At 36.7% G+C, this 22,953-nt stretch overlaps 2 protein-coding genes across 16 annotated transcripts in view; both read right to left on the bottom strand.

Moving 5' to 3' along the window:
- zbtb16b (zinc finger and BTB domain containing 16b) overlaps positions 1–4,566 on the bottom strand; it is a 50,558-nt gene extending 45,992 nt beyond the window's left edge. The window contains exons 1-2 of the mRNA XM_026282540.1: positions 4,410–4,566; positions 1,476–2,737 (exon numbers count right to left, since the gene is read on the bottom strand). Coding sequence (XP_026138325.1) covers positions 1,476–2,683 — 1,208 coding nt within the window. The 5' untranslated portion in view covers positions 2,684–2,737; positions 4,410–4,566. The remainder of the gene's footprint in view (positions 1–1,475; positions 2,738–4,409) is intronic.
- Positions 4,567–6,288: 1,722 nt separating this feature from the next.
- The window catches only part of ncam1b (neural cell adhesion molecule 1b), a 95,747-nt gene continuing 79,082 nt past the window's right edge, over positions 6,289–22,953 (bottom strand). For 12 of the 15 annotated variants that reach the window (XM_026282524.1, XM_026282526.1, XM_026282529.1 and 9 more), the window contains 6 exons: positions 20,149–20,273; positions 19,888–20,068; positions 12,463–12,658; positions 12,080–12,196; positions 10,183–10,779; positions 6,289–7,619 (listed from right to left, as the gene is read on the bottom strand). In XM_026282524.1, the coding sequence (XP_026138309.1) occupies positions 7,511–7,619; positions 10,183–10,779; positions 12,080–12,196; positions 12,463–12,658; positions 19,888–20,068; positions 20,149–20,273 (1,325 nt within the window). In that variant the 3' untranslated portion in view covers positions 6,289–7,510. Of the gene's footprint in view, positions 7,620–10,182; positions 10,780–12,079; positions 12,197–12,462; positions 12,659–13,739; positions 14,715–19,887; positions 20,069–20,148; positions 20,274–22,953 lie in introns of those variants that run through there. The other 3 variants (XM_026282538.1, XM_026282539.1, XM_026282537.1) reach the window with 2 other exon arrangements.

Genomic DNA, 22,953 nt, shown 5'->3' with positions numbered 1-22,953 from the left:
GAACATCTGATAGGATGTGTTCGTCAGGCCTCAGACAGGAAACCTGGGTCGGTGTCACTGGGTTCAGCATTTGTGGGAATGAATGAAAGAGAATCAGGTGTGCCGCAATACACACAACGTGTGGCCACTTTATCTGCGTCTGACAGAAGGCTAAAGTCACTATCAGACCATCTTCACCACAGAGACTAAGGAGGGCGGTGCAGGGTTATCTTCCACGCTGATAAATACAGATAAAGCTCAACCTACTGTTTGAGAGACCAAGTTTAAACTGCATGGCCATCAGTCAAACCCAAACCAATAAACTGAAATAACGATGGCCTTTGTTTAGCGGGGGGAAAAAAATGGATTTCACATGTCAACTACAGCAATAAATATTTAATTCTGACATATGGCATGACACCAGTCGGGTGTCCACCAAGTGAAAGTGAGAGGACATTCTGTGCAAGAATAAAAATGCAAAGCTGCTGCTGGCCGATCATTTTGACAGTGTCAAGCCAGAGGTTATGGAGGGAAGGTCAGGGTCAAGCTGCACTAAGCTGCTCTTCTTTTCTGCACAGGAAGACCTTGCCCTTCCATAAACCAAATAAAGGCTTGGAGTACAGAGCTGGCAGATGTTTCTAACCTGCTCGCCAATGCTCTCATCAAGCCTGAGGAAGTACATCAAAGAGAAAGGTCACCCAAAAAGGAAAATTCGGTCATAATTTATTCACCCTCATTTTATTTTACAGTAAACCTATATGACTTTCTTTTGAAGAACACAAAAGCATTTGAGTATTTGAATTACTACATTAATTCATTGCTCACACAGAATGCATTTTTGCCTCCCATTGCACTAGGTTTCTATTCTTTTATGTAAACCTGTAGCGGACATCTTTTACTGCTACGATTGCATTGTTGGCAATGTTTTGCATTTGACATGGCATTTTACAATTCACAGCAGTCAAGTCTTTCACAGTTGTGCTCGATTCTCACACCTTTTCAGTGTCTTGGGCATAACACACATTCTAATGCTTAAGTCAAACTAAGCTAAAAAAAAATTTAATTGTGTCTTGAATATCTTTTTTTTTTTTTTTTTTCGTTGCTCATGTTCGACATGACCCCTGAGACGACTGCTGTACTATATTTAAAGTCTTTTAAAACTATACAAAAGGAAAAGTCTAAAATATTGATGAATTACACATATTTATCAATGATGCCAAATGTCACTTGTTCCTAAGTACTTTGTGATTAATTGTGATGCACAATATTTGATTATGTGCATTTTTAATAGTGTATGGATCATTTTATTTTGCTTTTCACCATTTCCTTTGGCCATCATTCAATTTGAATATAAGGAAAAGAGCAGCATGCACATTCTTGTAAATTCCTCTTTTCGTGGTCCACAGAACAAAAGTTATATAGGTGAATAAATGCTGGGTTGTATTATTAATATAAATATATAAACCATCAGGAAATCCCCAAATAATTTCACTCACCTGTGTTGTTCAGCAGCTTCATTATCAGGCAGCTCCATATCACACACCTCACATCTTTCTTTCTGGGTTTGGATCTCATGCTTTACATTCGCTGTGAAGTGCCCAAGCTTGCTTAAGAACTCCCTCTGAATCAAGCTCTGATGGAAGAGCCCCCCGTAGGCACTGAAGTCCATCGACATGGCCAGGGAGGACGGCACATGTAGCGATGAGGCCATGGACACAGGCAAGGGCAGCATGCTTTCACTCTTATGATTGGACGGGATAGAGCACAGCGAAGCGAAATGTCTATCAGCCAGACTGGCCATATTGACTAGACCCACTTGGCTGTTGTCTCCTTGCGAATCAGCAGAACTATCGGCGGAGTGGAGCTCGCGGGCGCTGGTGATGACGCTACCTCTGGTCGGGGTTCCAGGAGTGTCCCGGAGCTGCCTGGAATCACCTCCACCCTCCCCGTTCCTGGGGAAGCCACCATCATGTTGGTAGTCCTCATCTACCTGCATCATTTCAGTCTTGATTTTATCTAGCAAAGGAGAAGAGTTACCAAGGTTGTTTGAGAAACTCTGGGCCATGTTTCCTTGGTGGAAAGACTGCCCCATGCTCATAAGGCCCTCTACGGCTGCTTTAGTCGGACTGACGGTTGAAAGACCCAGTTGGGTGGACTCTGAAGATCTCTTATCAACCATGCCGACCAGCGCCAAGCGATGGCCAGCGTCCTGTATGGAATGCTTTTTAGAGACTAATGTGCTCTTAAGGTACTTGATCCTGCGGTCATCTGCATCCTCTGCGCCGTTCTCGTTCATGTTCACGTCCGTGTCGTTCTCTTCGGACGCCTGGATGGTTTCCAAGATCTTCAGACATTGCTCCTCCAAGTATTCTATCTCTAAAATCTCTGCGGCGTACAGCAGGTCGTCCAGGTCCTCCAGCTTGGCTTGGAGCGTGGCGGTGTAGGCGTACTCCAGAATCTGCTGGAAGGTCTTTGGTGAGAGGAAGTCCAGAGTGTAATGTTGGCTGTTGCGGTGGAACAGGATCTCAAACATCTTACTAGCACATGCGAGCACGGTTCTGTGGGCATGAAACTCCTGGCTGTCGACCATGATGACCACATCACACAATGTCCCAGAGAGGCGCATCTGGTTGGCCTTCTGCAGGAGCGACGTGGGGTGGCCGGGGTTCTGGAGGTGGATCGCACCCATTTTTGTCAAATCCATTACATTGACGTCTACCGAACCATCTCACGGATTTGCTTCTTTCCTTGAGTGCTCCTGTAAATGTCATTCAGTCATGTCACAAAAACAAGAATGAATATAAAATACACTCCGTCAAATGTGCAATGCTCTGTTCATTCATCTCTGCTACACAGGTTATGTTAATCATCACTCAAACAGGTTAACACAATGCTTTGAGGAAAAAGTTGAAGGGGTGTTGTTGTTGAATCTGTACAGAGGCAAAAGCCAATCGTCACAACATGTACTTAATGTTATGCAATTGCAGCGATAGTGGTGGAAAGCTGCCAGGTGAAACTGAACCGACGGCATTCGGCACATGCTTAAGAGGAACTTGCTTTTCTGATATTGTTCCTCGGGCAAGAACCATAATTTGCTTTAATTGTACCTTTAATTTTTTATTAACACTCTGGAACATTCCTACAGAAGAGAAAAATAAAAACTCACCCCAGGAGTGACATTTTAATCTGTTGTGACACGTACTGCTGCACTTGTCTAAAAACAGTTATGCATTATTTACAGATCAACTATTACCAACGCAGATTTTTATGCTTAACTGTTCAATAACAAATCTTTTTTTATATATATATATATAATGACAACTAATAACAATAGTTTAACTAGTATTATAAGCATTTTGTAAAATCTTGGTGAAGCACAAATGGTTTTGTAAAAACCATGAAATGATTTATTATTTGTATTTATTTATTTTTTACCTGTTATTATTAATAGATACTGATAAATCTATAGTCACTATTTTTTTTTTTACTTTGGACATTTAATTCTAGCCTTGATGGATAACTGATCAAGTAGAACAGTGCGAATATGGGTAAAACAATGTCTGTCAAGCAGATTATGGGTCTGTCTGTAATATTAACATTTATTAATATTTACTACTATTGTTGTTGTTGTTGTATTATTTTGACAGAACAGACCTTAAATAAAGTGAAAATATATAAACATCTAATAAAAAGTATCAATTCTTAAAAGAAAACCTGCATTCTGATTTTATGTCAATCCTCAAGATTATATTTTGTTTGTTTATTTATTTATTTTGCGCATGAGGGATTGCATTTCAGACAAGAGGCATCAGATTTGGTCAAAAAGCCTCCGTTTGTACTAAACACTTAATTGAAGCAAAAAAAAAAAAAAAAAAGAAAGAGAAAAAAAGGTACAGATGCACCTTGTCCTTCATGACAAACCTGAAAAGGTTGAACACTTATAACCTTTCAGCCTTCAAACAACACAAATAAACCGAGACCGTGAGTTTATTGGAACCACTTATCCATCTATCGACCTTTCCTTATTAAATGTACGATAATATTACGCTTGCTAAATATGACAGAATAAGCAAACAGATCTGAGACAGCGAAGACGGTCATGTTTCTTCCGTGCAACAGTCTGTATTCGCTGCCAAGCGCAAACGCACCTGATTGACAAGTTGTTTTAAGCAACATTCACAGCAGTTAGTTTATACACATAACCATTTTCATAACATTTTAAGTCTACGTGTCCCGAAAGCATAAACGAGCATGTAGGATCTGTTAACACTTGCTGTAGCCTATATTTAAATACAAGAAACAAGTTGCATCCTCAAAGCAAAATTAACTCATTCTCGCAGCACTTTCACCAACTAATAAGCATTTATCTTGCCAGTGTCAGCACCTGGAAGAGCAACTAACGTTTAACCGGTGAAGTTATTTTCACTTACCTGCAATTGGCGCGTAAATTGAACACTTGTTATTAAGGCATCAACATACTGAGGTTCACAGGAGCCGCTTCACGCGCACTACACTCGCCGTGCGAATTCCAATCATCATCATCACCGTGACGTCAAAGCAATGGCTCGCTGTTTTCACTGAGGCGAGCCAAGACGCCGCGCGCATGAACCCTATGATTATTATTAGTGCTTTTAGGATGGAGCTAGTGAGGTAAACAGTACTGTGGTGTTCTATTACTAGAATTAAACCAAAACTCCCAATAGTCATTTACATATGACTGAAAATTCAAGTATTAAGACCAACTTACAGAGAAAAATATAGCCCGGCATGCAGCCTACTTACACTCTCCTCAGAGGATATTTAACTTTAAAGACCATGACTGCATTAAAAGAGCTTAGCTTGTCCATGAATGAAGGGGGGGAAGAATGAATGAGAATAAAACCACGCACAAAAGCACCGTGCCAATGTGTCTTACCTCAGTCCCACAGTCGTTTTATCAGGAGACATGCTGCTACATTCCTTAAAAATACAATAACAGCGAAGGATAACCCCGAGAACATCAGAGAGCCACTGTGTTTTCTTGTCTACTTAATACTGCCACTCATCATTACAGTGTGTTGTTTTCAGATTTTGTAGAAACAGTCGAAGCACAAACACGAATGACGGATGAAATTGTTTCATTGCATTTTAATGCAGTAGCTATGGGTCAAGGACAATAATTTTCGAGATAATAAAAAGTTGTTCTAAGTGCAGTCTAACATTTATGTTCATGTTTTATTCATACATTTTTGAAAATATTCATGTCAAAAAAGGATTTGATGACAAAAAGTTATGTAACTTTAAATGTATAATTAAGCCACCAACCCTGAAATTCTTTTATTTTAACCTTCTTCTTCTGTTGAGGACAAAAGATATTTTGAATGTTGGTAACCAAACAGTTGACGGTAGCCATTGACTTCCATCGTATAGGAAAAAAACGTGGCTGCCATCAACTGTTACTAACATTCTTCAGAATGTATTTTCAGTTCACCCGGATTATCCCTTGAACTACTAATTTACTTAAAGAAATTAAAAAAAAAAGATTATGGGCTTTTGCCAATTTAACTTTTCATTTTTCAAGAAATTAAAAGTTTAATGAAAATCATCCAGATCCACCTAGACATTTGAAGTCCCACAGGAAAAAAAAACAAAAAAAAAAACTTTTGATTCGGAAATGGCAAACTGTTGTTTTTAACTATTAACTTAATTTAATGCAAGATAAATGCAAAAAAAAAAAAAAAAAAAAAAAAGTGTTAAATATGTTTATATAAAGCACGTACAGTCACGTTGTGAAGCGTCCTCTAACATTTAAGGCTTATGAAACAGTGCCACCTGCTGGCCAAGTTAAATCATTGATAAGTAGGTACTTTCTTCTGTCTAAGGTGGGAATTTTAAGACGGATACTATGTAAACATTATACATGTACCCCAGAATGACACTTTACAAAATATTATTATATAACCCATTCACGTAACACCGTATGTCCTTTTCCAAAAAGTTTCTTCAGAACCTTTCTGCCATTTTACTTTCATTTCTGATGACGGTGTTGACCAATAACAAGTTACCTGATTTATTGAAGCAATAGTAACCACAGAGGCTATTATTTTGGAGAGTACCCTGGCTACCATATTTGTATAAAAAAAAAAAATACTTACATTTGTTTGTAATGCTTAAAATGAAAGTGAGTGTTAATCTGAAGGCATTTTTAAAACCACATAATGATGACCTTTACAAATCTACCAAATAAAAACGTAGAGAGTTAATATATTTACTTTTAGGTCAGATTATCTAAGCATGATATTGCACCATCACAACAAACTTAAGAGAATCTTTCACGTTTGAATGAGTTTAATTAAAATGTGTTAGAACAACACAATTTACATGTTCTTTGCTTATCATTATAAAGCTCATCCATTATACTGCTATATTATGGGTCAAATCCCCATATACAGTACATGAAACGACTTACAGTTTTGGGGCAAACTGGCAGTGAACAACTGAACAACCTGTGTACAATGGGCAAACAAAATGATCTTCCATTCTCTTCAAAACATCATAGAAAGCATTGAAATCATGAAAACACTCAGAACAGAAATTCTTCACTATTTCTCCACCAGACTGCCATAAACTGAGGTTGTACAGTTCTGGCCAGTCTTGTTTAACATCAGACATGGGCAAGCAGACAGTCATGCAATGAGTGATGATATAAGACCTCTTCTCAGAGTCACGTGTCCTATCAGTCCAGTTTCATCCAGGACTGTTAACATACATCATGTTATAAAAGGACAATCAGCGGTTGCTGCAAAGCTATGCTAATTTTCTTGAAGAAAAGAAAAAGACACAATCACAGTGCACAAGCTTGCAGGTGACAGTGTGAAACATTTCTCCAGAGGTACAAGGTATAAAAATGAGCAGATATTTTAGTGTAAGTCGATGCTTTATAGGTGCACGTTGGAAGAATGATTTAAAGTATAAATCCCAAATATTAGAAACACACGATAATTGTAAAAACTGATCCAATAAAGACTTCAGTAGCGAATCAAATGGCTTGTTTGAAATCTTTTATCAGACTTTCGGTCATATCTTTATATAATTGCCATTACCAGTTATCATAGGCAAAACAGTTAATGTAAATAAAATATGATAAAATACAAAACTGATAACAGATCGAACCTAGCCCTCAAACACTCAAGATAAAAAATAAAATAAAAATAGAGAAAATCATGTACATTTTAACAACGTATTACTGATTAAATCATTCTCCCGAATAACTTGATGCCCTGCCATAATAATTATCCTTTTGTTGGAGAAACAAAAAATGTACAAAGAAACACAAGAAGCTCTATATATCTTTGAACTGAATGAATTTGTAACTCCGATACAGAAACTCGCTCAAATCAACAAAAATAAATGGAAAATGCATACATACATACATAAGTGAAAGTTATGTCTGTAGTTACACCGTTTTGTTCAGAAAATTCATTAAGGGCACTGTTAAACAAACACGTTCGTCCATGGTCACCACAATGCTTTTACTCCTCTTCTCGTCTTCTCATGCTTTACTTTCAGCGGCGTTTGTTTGCGTGAAGGCGTTGGGTTCTGCTCCAGTGCCCGGCATCACTTTCTTCAGTTCAGCTGTACTCTTCTCATCCAGAATTTTCCTGTGGTTGAGACCGTTAAAGGGACAGATCAGGCAAAAATTGACATTTTGTCATCATTTATTCACACTCATGTCATTCCAAACTTGTACGACTTTATTTCTTCTGTCCATTTCATAAGTTATTAATGATCAGAAAGATTCATTCCCGTATTGGGAATACTCGGCTGCGGTGGTTCACAGCGCAGCGTCACTAAGATTTTATTGATTTCAATGCTGAATCACAGGCTCTTGCTTCTGTTTGATTTGGATATATTTAGGTATAATGCGATTATGTGAAATAGATTCTCTCTGCTAACACTGTTAATAATTAGGGTCAGTTTTTTTGACTGATGCAAACCTGACAAAAAAGGGCTCATAAACATGATTTGATCTTGGAATCTTGGGCAGAAAAAGTTCTGAAAATGATGGTGGGCGATATACTGCTAGATACGATTACCAGATTTTGAACTATCATCTCAACTGAAGTTACATACCTGTACATGCTCACGTGATGCTGCTGTGCTACGCATTTTTAAGTATTACGGTTTAAAATAAAAAGTGATTTTAAGACATGAAAACGCAAACAGCAGCAAAAGAAAACTAAATTTCTATATGCATGGGATCATGAGAGAGACACATTATAGGCCTTGAACAGTTATATACACACATTTGTTTGTGCCAAAATGCCAGTCTTTGCAAGTTCACTTGTAAACATAGTATTTTAGATTTTAAGTGGAAGGAAAAAGCGAAGAAAGAAAACGTGTAATAGTAGTCTAATATTCCTGCGGTCTGTCATTCATGTTAATCAAATTAAAAAAAGATAAAATATTCCATTGCTCTTAACTAAATCATTTTTGTAATTTTAATAAGAATAAATATATATTAAATTTTCACAGTGAATAATATACATATATATACACAGTGGGGATCGAAAGTTTGGGCACCCCTTGCAGAATCTGTGAAAATATGAGTAATTTTCAAAAAATAAGAGAGATCATACTAAATGCATGTTATTTTTTATTTAGTACTGTCCTGAGTAAGATATTGTGCATAAAAGATATTAACATTTAGTCCACAAGACAAAAAAAATGCTGAAATTATTAAAATAACCCTACTCAAAAGTTTGGGAACCCTTGGTTCTTAATACTGTGTTCTGTTACCTGATGATCCTCGACTGTCTTTCTGTTTTGTGATGGTTGTGCATGAGTCCCTTGTTTGTTCTGAACAGTTAAACTGAGCAGCGTTCTTCAGAAAAATCAAAGAGCTGGGGGGTGAAAACTTTTGGAATTTGAAGATCAAGGTAAATTGGACTTAATTTGTGTACCGGGAAACATACAGGTATCTTCTGTTGCTTACGAAGGGCAGAACTAAATGGGAAAAAAATATATTTCAACAAAATAAGACAAATTTGGCCATCTTCATTGTGTTCAAAAGTTTTCACCCCCCAGCTCTTAATGCATCTTGTTTCCTTCTGGAGCATCAGTGAATGTTTGAATCTTTTTAAATAGTTGTGTTTGAGTCCCTCAAATGTCCTCAGTGTGATAAGGTGTATCTCAAAATCATAAAGTCACTGCTTGAAAGGGTTCAAATATGCAAAGTTGCTGGAAAACTGAAGAATCTGCAGGACCTTAAAGATTTTTCTGAAGAACGCTGCTCAGTTTAACTGTTCAGAACAAACATGGCACTCATGCACAACCATCACAAAACAGAAAGACAGCCGAGGATCATCAGGTGACCACACACAGTATTAAGAACCAAGGGTTCCCAAACTTTTGAGTAGGGTTATTTTAATAATTTCAGCATTTTTTTTGTCTTGTGGACTAAATGTTAATATCTTTTATGCACAATATCTTACTCAGGACAGTACTAAATAAAATATAACATGCATTTAGTATGATCTCTCTTATTTTTTGAAAATTACTCATATTTTCACAGATTCTGCAAGGGGTGCCCAAACTTTCGATCCCCACTGTGTGTATATATATATATATATATATATATATATATATATATATATATATATTAGGGGTGTAACGGTATGCAAAAATCATGGTTTTACAGTCACGGTTCGGTTCATTTTCGGTACAGTGAGGGAAAGAAATGCACATATTAAACTGCAGATTGTTTTTTTTGTGATATTGACACTGGTCATGAGAATTATGGAATTTTACCCCAAATTTTGATATCAAAAATACCTTATTCAAAGGAAAAATAACTGTACTGTGAAATATTACAACTGAAATAAAAAAATCCTCATATTGTGATATAAAATGTTGGTCATATGGCCCACCCCTAATTGTTCCTTCATGTTTTGTGCTTTGGAATTCCCTATTCTTATAAGATTATATCGATTTATAGTTATCTTCATAGTTATTGCCGTGAACAGCCCTTCATTCTCATGTTTGGAATGACATATGACTGAATTTTCATTTTAGCTGCAACCTTTAATTGACTACATCTATAGGATGCATGCACATTCACTGACTCCGATGACCACATGCAGTGAAACTACAACAACTTACAGCCACACCAAACACACACAAACAAACTGAGAGAACATCTAGAGAGCATCTAGAGATCCATACTCGTCCTGTGCTGGAACAGATGGGCCACTGGAGCCAGCTGTCTCCACAGCATGTGACCCATCCTGAGGGACGTCTGTGTCTGGTGCCAGTGGGAGCTCTCCATCAATCTCATGTTCATGATTCAATAAGGGCATCGCGATGCTGCTCTGTGGGCTGATGGGATTTAAAGTGGCATGAGACTCGAGCGACCCTAATTCGTTTTCTGTTACTTTTGAGTTTAGAGCATCTAGTTGGACAATGCTGTGAGAGGAAGGAGGCACTGGGACTGGTTCTTCTGAAGGGACCACTGGGGGAACCTCAGCTTGTGGCTCTGGGGAATCACCCAGGTCTACCAGGAGAGTAACGTTAGCCGGTTTGGGAGACGGAGTAGATGAGATGGATGGTTTGGTGTGAGATTTGGGCGCGCTGCTGTTGGGTGGTGTCATGTGGGCGGGGTTAGGAGGGTCAGGGGGAGGTGCTGTGGTGCTGGAGGTGAGAGTGGTACTCTCGCTAACTGGGCTGCTCTGGCTGAAGTCAAAGGTGTCAGTGACTGTGTCTGAGTTAGTGGACACAGGAAGAGGCAAGTCCACCACCGCGGCGGCAGTTTCTGTAACTTGCCTGTGAGAAGAGGGAGAGAACAGAGACACAGACGGGTGATGTCGACACAGAGGGGAGACACTGAGGGAGAGACACCAAATCATTGCAAGTATGTGGTTACAACACATATGCAATACTGATTTGAAATGCAGTACTGCATGTGTTACAAGGGTGGTGTTACAATTAATGGTCATTAGAGGGAGTACTTGATTTAAAATAAGAAATATGGTGGGAGAATGTAAGAAAAAACGAGCACGAGGCCAAAGACGACATGAAATCTAAATGAATTGTGTTTAAACTCTCAATAAATGTCCTTAGGCTTTTTGTAAACAATCTACCTGAACAGATTGTTCTAGAAAATAACTGAAAATTAATAATTGTTTTTCAACAACATGTAGGTTTTTAAAAAGTGTACGCATGGCTGATAAATAACATAATAGCCCACATTTTATGATTTTTATTTAATTTTTTGCTTTTATTTGATAGGACATTGGAGCAATAGAAAAATTATTTGAAAGGGCAGGACACTGCAGTATGTCAGACGAATGTATCATCACATTATGGATGCTATAGCTGCTGTATGCAATATTTTATAATACTGTCATCCCAGGCATTTTTGTCCCTTATGCTTATCAAGCCACCATTTATTTGTTCAAATACACATTAAAACAGTAAGACTCTGGAAATAATACATATAAAAAGTCTTCCATTTTAATATTTTTTTTTAAATGTAATTTATTTCGGTGATAGCAAAGCTGAATTTTTTAGCAGCCATAACTCCAATCTTCAGTGTCACATGATCCTTCAGAAAGCATTTTAATATTCTGATTTGCTTCTCAAGAAACGTTGCTGAAACCATGATACTTTTTTCCAGGATAACTTGATGGACAGCATTCGTTTTTTTTTTTTTATAGAAACCTTGTTTAACATAAGTGAAGTGTAGTGAAAGTGACATACAGCCAAGTATGGTGACCCATACTCAGAATTCATGCTCTGCGTTTAACCCATCCAAAGTGCACACACACAGCAGTGGGCAGCCATTTAAAATGTCTTTGTAGTGATACATTTACACCACGAGGTGTCAGTATAAGTTCAAGTATATTTTTCACAATTCCATTTGATGTCACTAGCAGGGCAGAAATTACACACTGCAGCTTTAAATGCATCGCAAAATGCTATTTCATGTTGTCTTTAAGTTTAAAAATAGAAGACAGATACTGGAGGTGGAGTCAAATGGTTATATTTAGAGTGTAGGAAACACTGATTTAATGGCACTGTACATGTTCTGTGATTGTGTGCTATCACATAACTCTGAGCTTACTCTGGTTCGGTCAGCGGGGTGGTCTCATTGGGCTCAGGATGGCCTTCTGCGTCGTGATTGGCTGTGGCCTCTTCCTCTGTCCTCACTTCTACAATGGGCTCTTTAGACACATCTTGACTGCATGCAGAGAGAAAGCACACACATCTGCTCATTATACAGCAATGAGTAGAGTTTGATGAGGTCACTAAAGCCGTGGCATAAGAGAAGCTCTTGTTTCTTTCAGAGGTTGGAGAGCTTTAATAGAACAGCATATAACAGACTGAAAATATTCAAGCTTAACATTCATACGCTTTACAATGCAGGGCCCTTGACTGCTCTCAATGTGTGATATAAGCTTATTCGAGTTGATATATATATAGTGCAAGAGCATTGTGGACACTCACACAAAGGCAGCTTTGCCGGTCTCTATGTCTTTGCCCTTGGTGCCTTGCCCGGGTTTACCGCAGATGCACATAAGGATGCCACACTTGTTCAGGAAGCAGCAGGTGGCGTCCACGATCAGCAAGAGCAGCACACACACCAGTATAAGAATACCAACAATTACTCCAGTGTTCAGGCCAGTCCTATCTTCCATGGAGTCTTGAGGAGAAACAGGAGAGATACAGACAAAGAGATAGAGCAGGAGCATCATCAGCCCACAAATTACAATACAATGTAACAGTAAAGCAAGTCAAGCAAGTTATGTTCAGATCAGGATTCAGCAAAGCAATGACAATTGATGAAGGCAAACAAGGCAAAGCTAACAACTCCACCTTTAGATGTAATTGTGCACTCAATGAATATAATACACACGTTTGGACTTAAAGTTATAGTTCATTCAATATATTTTTTTTTCATCATTTACACACTCTCATGTCATTCCAAACTGTTAAACTTAGTTTCTTAAATTGACACAAAAGACATTCTGAAGAATGTTTACTCAAAAGTCCATGGGAACCAAAACTGTTACTAACATTCTGCAAAATACCTTCTCTGTATCAGCACAAGAAATCAAGTCAGAGGTTTGGAATGACATGTGGGTGACAAAATGATGATACAATCTTGGGCCTTCATCTTTCCAACCTTTATGTTTATTAATGACTACCAGAAGGTAAAAAAAACAAGAAAAACTTACCCATAAACACCAGTGACAGTTAAGATCATCATGATATGATGGCAACTAGCACAACATCAATGCTATTTATGACAGATTGAAGTCTTAGTGTGTTATTGCAAATTACACATTCAGTACACCACCGTTTAAAAGTTTGGGGTCAGTTTAAACAAATAAATTCAGAAATAAAAACTATTTATCCTGCTATTACAATGTATTGATCCAAACTGACAATAAAGAAATGTGTTCATTTATATTAAAAAAATGCTATTCAAAGAATTCTGTTTCCACAAAAATATTAAGCAGCACAAAAGTTTTCAACAAAAATAATAATAAATGATTCTCAAGCAGCAAATTAGAATGTTAGAACTATTTCTGAAAGATCATGTGACAGTCTAATAATGTTTTACAACACTACTGCTTTTACTGCACTTTTTAAATGTATAAATTCAGTCTTGAAAAAAAAAAAAAGAATTAAAACCTACAGACCCCAAACTTTTGTAGAACCCCCCCCCCCAAAAAAAATGACACTACAACAGTATATAAAAAATGAATTTAATAATGCCACATGTGAACAATAGCCCTAGTGATGACTATGATACAATGCTGTTTTTTTTTAAACATTACAGTAAGTAGAAGCCTCAAAAAGTCTTTTAAGTAATAAAATAACATCTGAAAGATTTGTTACAAAGTTGGATCCCAAAGGACTGGTACAGTTTTAGGTGAAACAATCTGTAGATCAAAAGAAGAATATAAGACAGAAAAGATATATTGTCTCTCTGCTTTTAACTTAGTGTTTCACTCTCTCATTCTTTAAGGTGAAACGTGTCATTACTGTATCATTAGCAGCACTACATGGAACTGCAAAAGTACTCGTTGTTTCCAAAGACACAGAATCCCACAGAGGCCATGCACTATTATTATTCGGTCTCTAAAATATTATTTCATGACCTTCTGTTTCATTATTTCTTCATTGTTTTTGCAACTATCTGCTAAGCCCTGCCCCTCAAGATCATTATTTAATTACCTTTAAAGCTACCCCACCCCCACCCAAAAAAAAAAAAAAAAAAATCCTCCGTAAACTTGCATTAAACATTAAAACAGTTGTTAAAGTATGATTAATAACTACTGTTTTAAGGCAGGGTTCAGCGTTCAGTTAATTCCATCTGGTGCCACTAGAATGAAACAATGCAGTTTTACTTTCATAATACAGTGCAAATGTCTATAGACTGGATGCGATATATATATATATAAAAAAAGTTACTTTTTTTTAATGACATAAATTAAAAAGCACAGTCATTTTAAGCATTTGGTCATCTGAAACTGAATATCTTTTGTATTTCCTTAAGTTGTAATTGGAGTTACTTTGTCTATGAGGCTCAGTGTTCAAAGCACATTAGAGAGACACAGAGACAAATCATGCAGAGCATCCTCAACATGAGGAGAAGACATTTCCTCGACTCTATCAAAGCAAAAGCAGCAATAACGGAGAGAGCAGAAGGGACACTAGAGTGGAGGAGACTGAAGAACCGCTCTGAGTGACTACAAAACAAAGACCCACACAAGAACACAGGCAGGAACAATTCATGCAATAACCACAACAAAGGGAAGGAGGAAGAGTATTGGCACCAGGACGTTTTGTGTTATGAGTGCATGTGATGGTCCGTCCATTTTCCAAGCCCAGGAACAACGACAGGACAACAGAGAAACAAGGTAAAAGGGAAATGGGAGAAAGAGAGAAAAAACAAGAGGCAGAAAGTCAAACATGGAAACCAATTTCAAAATGAAAAAGTAAAGTGGGGATAAAAAGGAAAATGAATGAAAGCACAAGCTGAGGGTGAAAGACAAAATGGGTGACAAAAGTTGGGTCATTCTCAGTTCTGCTGCCATGTACATCTATATTTACAATATATTGACGGGAAAATGTGAATATATGATTTCAGCAGTAACGCCAGAGAAATGATACAAATTACATTAAAATTAAAACTAAATAAAATATAGGATTTTTTAAGAGTTCCTAAAATGTTCTTGCATAAAATGGCACCACGTCCTGAGAATGACCTAGTTAACAAAACAAGACATGCAAAAGCCCAGCAAATGGTTTTACTGGGACGGTGGGAGTTGTTTATTGCACTATAACGAGGATAATAACAGGACGGTGTTACTGAAGATTATGCAAAACATGCAGAATTAGCACTTCACTTTATAATGTAGACCAAAAACACAGTGTACCTCACAGCCCACACAGCAAATAGCAGGGAACAAGCCATTTATTATGTTTTAAGCTAATTACCACAAAAATGGTCTGCAAAATGTTGCATTAAACAAACAACGTTCTAGAGAGCAAGCAGCTAATGAAGAGCTCAGTGCTGGGAAGTTTTGCTTCAGAGTAGATGAGAAATATGTGGAATAACTGAATGCTAACGAGCAGAGCAGCAGAACAAATTGGACCTGAATTCAATTATCGGTCACTGTGGAACATTATATTTCATTATTTCATCTAGCAATATTTAAAGCATTAAAATGTATTTTGGAAAAAAAATAAATAAAGTTTTTGTTTGTCAGGGTTAGTATAGTTAACGAAAACTGAAATGGAAAAATTAAACCATAAAATAAGAAAATAAATCAATGTGTGTGTGTGTGTATATATAAACAGCTAGTTTCTCAATTAAATTTATTTTTACTATGATTAATATACACACAAACACACACACACACACACACACACCAAAAAAAACAAAAACAAAAAAAACTAGAAGAACTATAAAACTAACTACGAATAAGGACACAAACACAACAAAATTACCAAAATGTAACCAAGATTAAAATGAAACCGGTATTTTTTTCTTCTTTTTTTACTAACAATATTAATAAATAAAGCTGTATCGAAATGATATTAAAATAAGATATGTGGATAATATTATATATAAATACATTTTTAAGCAATTTAATATATTGTATATAGAATATATATACACTTTTAAATAGAATGCAGAATAAGTTGTGGGCAGCTAAATAGAAACCCTGAAAGTGTATTGATATAAATTAATATAAGAAAAATGACAATTACTCATAAAAGAGGTGTTTATCACTTGTTTTGTTCATTATACATTCATTATTATCTAAATTAATCTCTTTATTTATTCCTTCTCTTTCTAGCTTTTACTTATTTGAACAATGCCTAAAACTTGGTATACAAGCTCTACCTGTGTCTGTTTGTCTCTAAGAAGCCTCGCTTTATGTTTCCCCAAATTGTAAGTCGCTTTGCATCAAATCATCTGCAAAATGACTAAATGTAAATTAAGTGTCAAATCAGTAATATATATTTCATACAAGCTTAAAAACACCCACTGGGGCCAAGAATGTCCCATAAAAACTGTTCGTCCGCCAGAAAAGGATAACGAGTCTGTATCAGAAGTTTATCATATCTGTTGTGAAGAATGTTCGAAATGCATCCATATTAAATAAATCTCCATTGTGATTGGAGCGGTTATGAAATATGCCTGTACTAACATTGTAGCTCCAAGATGTACACAGTTCATTAACAAACAGCAGAATAATGCATGAGTTCTTATAAAATATTCAGTTACAAGGTTATGAAATGCCAAACATGATTAAATAACCCCGAAAACTTGCACACAGGTTGGTGAAAATGGTTATTTCGATTAAGTACATGCTCAAATGTTACTCAAAATAAATAAAAACATGTGAGCTGTAGTGGAGAAGCGCTACATTAAAGCACTGCAAAATGCTCCAGAATTCTAACACGCCAACATCCAAGCTGTTCTCAACTTTAACGTTAGTTATCACAGTAAAAAATAAAACATGTTTAGTGAAGTTCTAGTCAGGAGGTGATCTGGTCTCAATGGCATGCTGTGAGGAGTGCGGTTCTGTACTCCGAGGTGTGAGTGAAACAAACAGCCTTTGGATGTGGGCCATTCACAGCCTAGTATGCCAAAGAGAGAGGCGATTCAGCCCTCCTACTTCCAGAGGGCCGTCTCAGAGTGTCAATGAGAGAGAGAGAGAGACAGCGAGGGACAGACAAAGTCTCCCTGCATTAATAAGCACCAGATGCTTGTTGTTACATTACAAGTGAAGCAGTGAACCCCAGCTGTGGCCCTGGCACGCCTGACCAGAGCGCAACCCCCAGCTTCTGGGTCGCCGCAGCACACTAGGCAGGGTTTGTAAACAGGAAGTGATTCTCCATCAGGCGGGGGGTGGGCTACTGCCCTGCTGCTAAAGCTGAGGGTTAGCCTGGTCACAGGTGAATGGAGGCCAAGTCAACAACACTGAAGAGACAGTGACTCAGAGTGTTCCTGCATGTGAACGCAAGAGGTCTGCTGATTCTTTTCTTAGAGAAATACAACGTGCTTCACAAAGTTAACTGACCATGCAAGACTAATTATGAATTATTTCCAAGAAGCAATGCTGATTTTGTTCAACATGCAAAAGGTTAATCCTGTATAAAATAGTTATTACATTAAAATAGGGAACATGTCGGTAAAATATCAGATATCGGCCCATATTATAAATGTAAGTGATTGGGTTAACTTGTGATTTTATTCATCATTCATATATATATATATAAAATTGGGCTTTCATTGTTAACGCGTTAATGCATGCAAATTAACTTCACTTTTATTTTAACCCATTCATTTTCCTTCTCTGCTTGCAATCAGATCATTTTAAGCCACTAAACTCCAGGAAAGTTTTAGTCCAATGATCCAGTAAGTGAATGCATTCAAACGATCCGTCCAAAACAGCGCTAATATAAAGGAAACCAGGCTGATTACATCAGAGATTGCAGAGAGAACAGGGATTCAGGTTGCGTTTTAAGTGAATTATTTATTTCAGTGTGTTTTGCTTTAAAACACAAGCTCTGTCATATTCTGTGATTGTCTCTAAGGAGCGCGAGCACTCACACGTCACGCTGTGTGAAGTACAGACTGAACGGATTGTCAACACATCCCACCATATTTAATTGTATGGCCAGATGAGATGCAAATTTCGTTTTTTTGACTTAATAACCAGTCTCAGTAGTAGAGTTTTGATGGACGAAGACGGTAATCAAGGTAAAGACGATTGCTGTGGCTTACAGGAGTTGTACAATAAGCACACATGAGTCCATTATAATAATGCGTGTATGAGTGCTCTTGACGCACTGATTGCGCTTTTGTATTTATGCATAGGCACAGACATTTCCATACTTTCATGTTGTTTCACACACATTTATGAGAACGTTTTGTCATGTTTATGTTGCAGTGTTTAGCTATACAGAATGAATCCATGTACTGTAGTAGATATATGCAGTCACCAGGCGTTTTTCTTTTTGGCATCTCCATGTGGTCCTGTTCGATATCGCAACTTGGCCTCTTTAAAATGTAAAAAAAGCTATTTGCTGTTGCACTTACTATACATTTCTGATTTTGTCTGTCTTTCATATGTGCTTATATGGGCTCTTTATATCATTTGGTTCTTTGGTGCTCTTTTGGAGTTTCTAAGTGTATTTTTTTGGAAAGATATCTCAATTTATCTTGAAATAAAAGAGAAAGAATCCCCTTCAACCTTTTGGTTTATTTTGCTGGATATTGCAAATGATGACAAAAACATCTTAAACAAGATAAATGGTCTATGCTTAATTTCATGAATTATGCGATTAATCACAGAAAAATTATGTATTAATTAGATAAAAATTAAAATGATTGAAAGTCCTAATATATATATATATATATATATATATATATATATATATATATATATATATATATATATATACACATACATACACACACACACACACACACACACACACACGCACACACACACACGTATGTAAAATATGTAAATAAAATATATTTTTAGATCTTAAGATACGTCTATCTTTTAAATGTTGAAGAATTGTGCAGCTAAAAGTAATCCCTGGAAAAAATCCCTAAAAGGAATTTTGTAATGATATATAATCATAACTTGTTTGGTTTTTTACTTTGTCCAATGTTTTTGTAATAATGAATCATTAATATATTATCACTATTAACAAATTATACATACATAACTATACAATATAGTTTTATATATACATGATACTATATACATTTTTATTTTTTTATTATTATTTCTTTTCTTTCACAAAGACAATTTAGAAAAATAAATGAGAAGATTTTTTTTTTTTTTTTTGCGTGTGTGTGTGTGTGTGTGTGTGTGTATAAATAATATATACAGTAAGCTATGTTTACCTTTTAAATGTTGCAGAATTTTGCAGCTAAAAAGAATGCCTGATTTTAATTATGAACTTTTAATTATTATATATAATTATAGCTTAATTTTAGATTTTTAGTTTTGTATATAAAACACTTGTTTGTGATTAAAACTGCCCTTCTGTCTTTCCTACTTTACATAATTGGCTACATCTAAAACAGCTCAAACGGCCAGCTCTGGTGCTGAAGTCTTGCACTAATCTTACGTTATAGAAATATGGCATTAAAAATCCCATATGAACCCGGCAATGTTTTGTCCGTGTGTTTCGTGATCTGCCATGTAGCATGACTCACTGTTTATCATGCAGCGTAAGTGATGGCCCACACTGCATTCACATGTTTGGTGTCATTACAGCTCTGAGTCAGCTGTTAAAATCAGTGTGCTTGAGACGGGCGGCGAGGGTGAGCACAGAGAAGGAGGGATGGAAGGAGAGGAGGAGAGAGGGACGGATGGGGGTTACCTGTGGTTGCTGCAGGCTCCGATGAGGTTCTGAAGGTCAGAGTGCCGGGCTTGGACTTGCCCTGCTGGTTCTCTGCCACCACAAACACATCATACTCGGTGTCCCACTCCAGCTCAATCAGAATTACATACTCGCTCACATTGGGCAGACGGATCTCGGGCTTCCAGTCAGAGTCTTCCCTCTGCGTACAATGGCCAAGCATGAAACTTGCAACCAAAATTAAAAAGAACACTTAAAATATATTCATATTTAGATACTCACAGCTTTGTATCTGACCAAATAATGGGTGATTGGTGACCCTCCATCATCTTGTTTGGTCCATTTCACTTTGAGAGAATTGCCTTTGGGTTGGATGGTGCCCTCTAGTATAGGAGGACTTGGTTCTCCTACAACAACAAACCAGTTACAATGATGTGAGAAAAAAAAAACATGGGGATTTTAAGAAACAGTCCACCCAATCTGTCACCAATTACTTACCCTCATGCCATTATAAACCTGTAAAACTTTGCTTCATCTTTAAAAACCAAAATTATCCACCAAATCTGTACATCAATCAAGCTTCTGTTTATCATGTTGGATGTGCTCTATGCTTTTAGATCCAATGCATTCAGAAAATATTCAGACGCCCTTTACTTTTTAAAATGTTGTTATGTTGCAGACTTACACTAAATTGTTTCAATTATTATTTTTTCCCTCATTAATCTACAGTACACACTGTACCTAATAACAACAGTGAAAACAGAATTTTAATCAATAAAATTTACCACAGGTGGACTCCAATAAAGGTGTAGAAATATCTCGGGAACGATCAAGAGAAATGGGACACCTGAGCCAAATATCGAGTGTTGTTGCAAAGGGTCTGAAAACTTATGTAAATGTGATATATATAATCAGAAAGGGGTCTTAATGCTTTCCGAATGCACTGTATGAAGAAAAGCCTAAATTTGGTTCATTATATAAAGTGACTTCACATGTGATTTTAGATGATTGATAAAACCATTTGAACTAATTTTATATGTTTATAAACTTTTTGAAGCTTAAACGTTTGGGTTGTGTGGACTTGCAATGGAGGGACAAAACTCAAGTTCATTGTGTTTTGAAGATAAACCAAAGGCTTATAGGTTTGAAATGACACACAGACGAATAAATGATGACAGATTTTTCATTTTTAGATGAACTATCCCCTTTAAAATGAATATGTGTAAAAGGAAAAAAGGTCCAAAGAAGAAGGGAAATAAGCATTACATAATGGCGTTATTATGAGCAATAACAGGTCAATATGTAGGGTGATAACTGGCTATTTTGAGATTTTCGGCATCGGTCGATAATTTTGTCAATTGCAGTAATCGAATAACATACAACATAATAATTTTAACAGGTTTCTTCAAACAGTCCTCCATCTGTTATTAATCAAATAAACAGGAAGTCACTCCAAACTACAAATATCTCATAACAATATTATTAAAGCAATAACATTTTCAATAAATGTTAAAATTCAGCTTTTTTATCCAATTAAATTAAAATCACAAATCCATGCCATTCGCCTTGATTCAAGATTGAAACAAACAAAACATAGCTTTAAAACTGTATTATGTGTATCAGCATTACACTATTGGCCACCCAGATCTGAAGATATCAATTCCGGCCAGTGAAATGCCAGTCAACCCCTTATTACGTGCATTAAAATGCTGGCAGTTTTCCAACTCCCATTATTCTTAGCCTCCTACACGCCAATGATTCCATATAGGCGAGTAATAGAATAATAAGACACATGCTGCTTGGCTGTGGCTCCTTAGATGAGTAGGCTGATATTTGGAGGTCACGGTGAACTGTGAACATCCCTATAGAGCAGTCATGTGTATTAGGGCACTGTGAATTGGGAATAGTTCTATGGCGCTGTTCACTGAGGCCTCTCCTTCACGGGCCATCATGATCCATTTCATTTTAATGACCAGCGAATGCTCGTTTGATTCACTACATTAGTTTGACGCCGCAGAGTGACATGTACTGTATAACAACACTGCAGGCAGAAGCTACTCATGTACTCTGCGGATGGAAAGACGAAGGCATTTACTCTAATTAAGGCAGTAATTAGCTATTAGCCTGTATGAGAGAGATGCTTTCATTCACACAATCTCAATGTACAGGTCTTTTTTTTCTTTCATTTTGTTTGTACAACTACTTGTATTATTCACTTTTATATAAAATTTGTCTAAGCAGTAGTGAAATTAAAGTAGTGAAACTCTCTATGGATTTTTTTCTACCAAACACTATTGTAACTGCAAAAACGGAATGAGATGTGATAAAAATGCAGTAATTAATCTTAATGTGTTCTGAGGGCATAAACGTGCAGCACGTAAAATGGCAGAAGCCCCACTAACTGATGCGAGGAGCTCCAATCCCAAACAATCAGCTCAATTAACAAGCAGCTATTCTACTCGACTGACAGTTTAAAGGGTCATCAATAAACGCTCATCTCTTAAATAATGAAAGTGCAAGCACTGCATGATTAATTCCATCCTCCTTGGCCATCTGTCCCTACAGGATACAGTGAATTAAATTATCATATACACAAGGGAGCAAACAGCAGTAAATGAAATGAGACTAAAAATAAAGAGTTTTACACGTTTGCAAATGAATTTGCATGTTCATTATCTTAATGGCAGCCACGTTGAGATATTCTGGGGAGAATTCACCAAGAATGAATTGTGCCATTTATTTGCACGCGCTGACTGTGTTGTTTTAGCGACAGATTCGCTAAATGCGTAATGCAAATTAGGTAATATTTCAAACACGCCCAAAATGGCCTTTGTTGCATAATTGGCCTTTCAATACCATCAGCTGGAATTTGAGCTGAATTGGCCACAACTACAGGAAGTTAAGGCATTTAAGCCTTAAAAAACAAAACAAAAAAAAACATTATTTTAAATTTCTTTACTTCCGTGCATTCAAATTTGAATGTCGTATGAGGGTGACTTATTAATCACAGAATTTACATTTTTGCGTGAACTATTACTTTAAATGTACATGGTACTATTTAACTGCTTGAACAGGATTGTGTGTGGT

The sequence above is a fragment of the Carassius auratus genome, chromosome 15 (assembly GCF_003368295.1).
Source record: "Carassius auratus strain Wakin chromosome 15, ASM336829v1, whole genome shotgun sequence".
Classification (NCBI taxonomy): Eukaryota; Metazoa; Chordata; class Actinopteri; order Cypriniformes; family Cyprinidae; genus Carassius; species Carassius auratus.
Note: the sequence above shows the minus strand (reverse complement) of the source record. Positions and strands in the feature narration are given on the sequence as shown.